This window comes from Lathyrus oleraceus, chromosome 6 (genome assembly GCF_024323335.1).
Source record: "Lathyrus oleraceus cultivar Zhongwan6 chromosome 6, CAAS_Psat_ZW6_1.0, whole genome shotgun sequence".
Taxonomy (NCBI): domain Eukaryota; kingdom Viridiplantae; phylum Streptophyta; class Magnoliopsida; order Fabales; family Fabaceae; genus Lathyrus; species Lathyrus oleraceus.
This window is the reverse complement of record NC_066584.1, coordinates 472,703,271-472,704,533: the sequence shown is the minus strand read 5'-3', so window position 1 is coordinate 472,704,533 and position 1,263 is coordinate 472,703,271. Positions and strand designations below refer to the sequence as shown.

Sequence of the window (1,263 nt, the reverse complement as noted above, 5' to 3'; positions counted from 1 at the left end):
GTGAATATATTCAGACATGATTAAAAATAAAAAACTTGAAGGAGATTGAAGTAGAATGAAAGAAAATGTGGTTATAGTGTAAAAATTGTGTGAAAAAATATAGATGAAGGGCGAGATATTTATAGAAGAACTTTCAAAATGCATGCGTCAAAGGACTAAACGTTATACATCTGATGCACAGACTAAACATTATACATCTGATGCACGGACTAAACATTATACATCTGATACACATGCATGCGCCAATAATACTGACACCTCTTCTTCCTTTTAAATGAATATGCTAGTTGATCTTTCCTGTTAAATAGATATGCTAATTGATCTGACGCTCCTGATTAAAAAGATGATTATTCCAATAATTTTTTTAAAATATTGATTATTTTAAAAATTAATTTGAAAAATATGATTTAAAAAAAATATCTCGTTGATTGAGACGACAATGAAGAGAAGCAAACTGCGTTTATTTAATTATAGTACACACCAACATAGTAGTGACTGACACTAGACATTTACATTCTACTAGTAGTACTTATAGTACTACTAATCACCACCACACATTTACATACTACAAAGTACTTATTTATGGAACTAAGTTAAAACGCAGTAGTAACAAGTAGATGAAATAGGTAGCACTATTTGCTGCCTTTGTCCGCAGCATGAAGATCACTGAAGTATCCCTGAGGGTTGCTTTCAAATGCTCCACGAGATATATATGATCCACCACCACCCGGGGCTTTCATTGAACCACCACCACCACCACCACCGCTTCCACCACCGCCTCCTTTTGCATCTCCACCACCGCCTCCTTTAGCCCCACCACCTCCACCGCCTCCTTTAGCTCCACCACCTCCACCGCCTCCTTTAGCTCCACCACCGCTACCACCTTTGCCACCCATGTTTCACAAAGACAAGTTAAAATACTATAAGATAATTTTCTAAGAAAAGGATAGTACAAATTGAGGCAGTAATTGATTCAGTATTTATAGTAGATGAAAAGTGGTGAAGCTAATGGTAGTTGAGGCAGGTGAAGTAAGTAATGATCGATGATAAACATGAATGCACAAATGCCACCTGTCACATTTGATCATTTACTTAATGCCACGTGTCCAATGATCACAGATACATATCCTTATCAATAGTAACTATTACGAAGAAAGTTACAGCAGTGTTACAGAACGTGCAGCAAATAGTTACATATCCTTATCCATATTCTGCCATTAATAGGGTCTTAATTCACTTTTATGCTACATGTTTAACTTTGTT

At 36.0% G+C, this 1,263-nt stretch overlaps 1 protein-coding gene across 1 annotated transcript; it reads right to left on the bottom strand.

The window, feature by feature from the left end:
- Positions 1-440: 440 nt before the first annotated feature.
- Positions 441-1,033, bottom strand: LOC127097382 (glycine-rich protein 23). Its single transcript, XM_051035878.1, has one exon. It carries the CDS (start codon positions 894-896, stop codon positions 633-635), a length of 264 nt encoding a protein of 87 aa, XP_050891835.1. The 5' UTR covers positions 897-1,033; the 3' UTR covers positions 441-632.
- Between the last annotated feature and the right edge of the window lie 230 nt (positions 1,034-1,263).